This window comes from Galeopterus variegatus, unplaced genomic scaffold (genome assembly GCF_000696425.1).
Source record: "Galeopterus variegatus unplaced genomic scaffold, G_variegatus-3.0.2 Scaffold3080, whole genome shotgun sequence".
NCBI classification, from domain to species: domain Eukaryota; kingdom Metazoa; phylum Chordata; class Mammalia; order Dermoptera; family Cynocephalidae; genus Galeopterus; species Galeopterus variegatus.
Window position 1 is genome coordinate 231,303 of NW_007729191.1, and position 1,263 is coordinate 232,565.

At 48.8% G+C, this 1,263-nt stretch overlaps 1 protein-coding gene across 1 annotated transcript in view; it reads right to left on the minus strand.

Annotated features, from left to right (window-relative positions):
* Window positions 1–242: 242 nt before the first annotated feature.
* LOC103599748 (zinc finger protein ZIC 4-like) overlaps window positions 243–1,263 on the minus strand; it is a 17,959-nt gene continuing 16,938 nt past the window's right edge. The window contains 1 exon segment of the mRNA XM_008583907.1: window positions 243–674. Coding sequence (XP_008582129.1) covers window position 674 — 1 coding nt within the window. The 3' untranslated portion in view covers window positions 243–673.

Below are 1,263 nucleotides of genomic sequence, written 5' to 3' on the forward strand. Positions count from 1 at the left end.
GCAAATGTATCTTAATAGAGTGTCTGCAGTGAAGTGTGCCGCCTTTGAAGCGGCCGCTCCTCGAGCGCATTTCCATGGCGAGCCTAACGCAGCATGCTGATGCACCGTCAAACTCACACTTTCAACCCCAAAACCCGACTCTTTGAACAACCCGAGCTTGATTAGACCTTTCTCCTTTTCTTTCCCCTCTTACAAACCATTTCCTCGCCTTTAGAAACTCGCCATCAAACCCAAATGCGCCCTCTGATCACCGCAGAAAGAAGAAACAAAGGCGCTGAGCGGCGATTCAAGCGGCCCTTTTCTTCCCTCCACATTATTATCCATTTTTATTATGATCGGGAACAAGTGCCCATTCGCGTGGGTTTTGTTTACCGGAAATTAAATGAAAATGATTTAGTCCGCGTCAAACAAAAATATATACTTGTATACACAAGAAAAAAGGCCTGTTAGACGTAAATATTATGTCCTTAATGAAAAGCCTGGACGGGCTCCAGGCTCAGCCTTTCAGGATTTCAGTGCGACTTGCCTATTGCCATAGAAATCCTAACTTACCATGAAGATGCACCGTGGCGAAGAAACACTGCTTTGTGCGCGGGCCTTTGATGTCGCAGGCGCGAGATGTGGGCACTCAGCTGCGCGGGGCGAGATTACCTTGAGAGCAACGCGGTGGGCATCTGTAACAAGCAAATGAAAAATTAAAGGCGATTAGTGGCCGACCAAACATTTTTATTTTATTTCATTATTTTGGGTTGGGGTGGCAGGTAAATTGGAGGTGGGGGTGGAGTTAGAAACATAAGAGAAAGAAACTAGTCCTGTTTGAGGAGGGGGAACTTTGTGAACATCGGCAGAAGAAAGTTCCGCAGCCACTCTCCGCACCTGGGCCGTGGGGCTGGTGTTCCATGGTGGGAACGAGTTTTTGCTTCGACCGTCCGCGCTGGGTCAGGCAGCCTCTGGGCCCTATTGTAGTGGGGGAGGAGGGAGTTGCAGTCCCCCTTCCTCCACGACGGATTCACTAAGGATATATTTGGAAGATTTCGGTTTTGATTAGGGGTAATGAAGACAGTCCCACTCCAGTGGATGTTAATTTATCTGATTGAAGTTGTGGAGACTGTGGGGCAGGAGTGAGAATTGTCTAATGGTGTCTGAAAAGAGCAGAGCAGAAAATCCAGCAGAGTGGCAGGGCCAGGTCTTGTTTGCTGGGCTCAAGTTTTAAAATTGGGCTTCTTGGGGCTCCCCCCAGGGGAGAAGTATTCCATCCCCCCC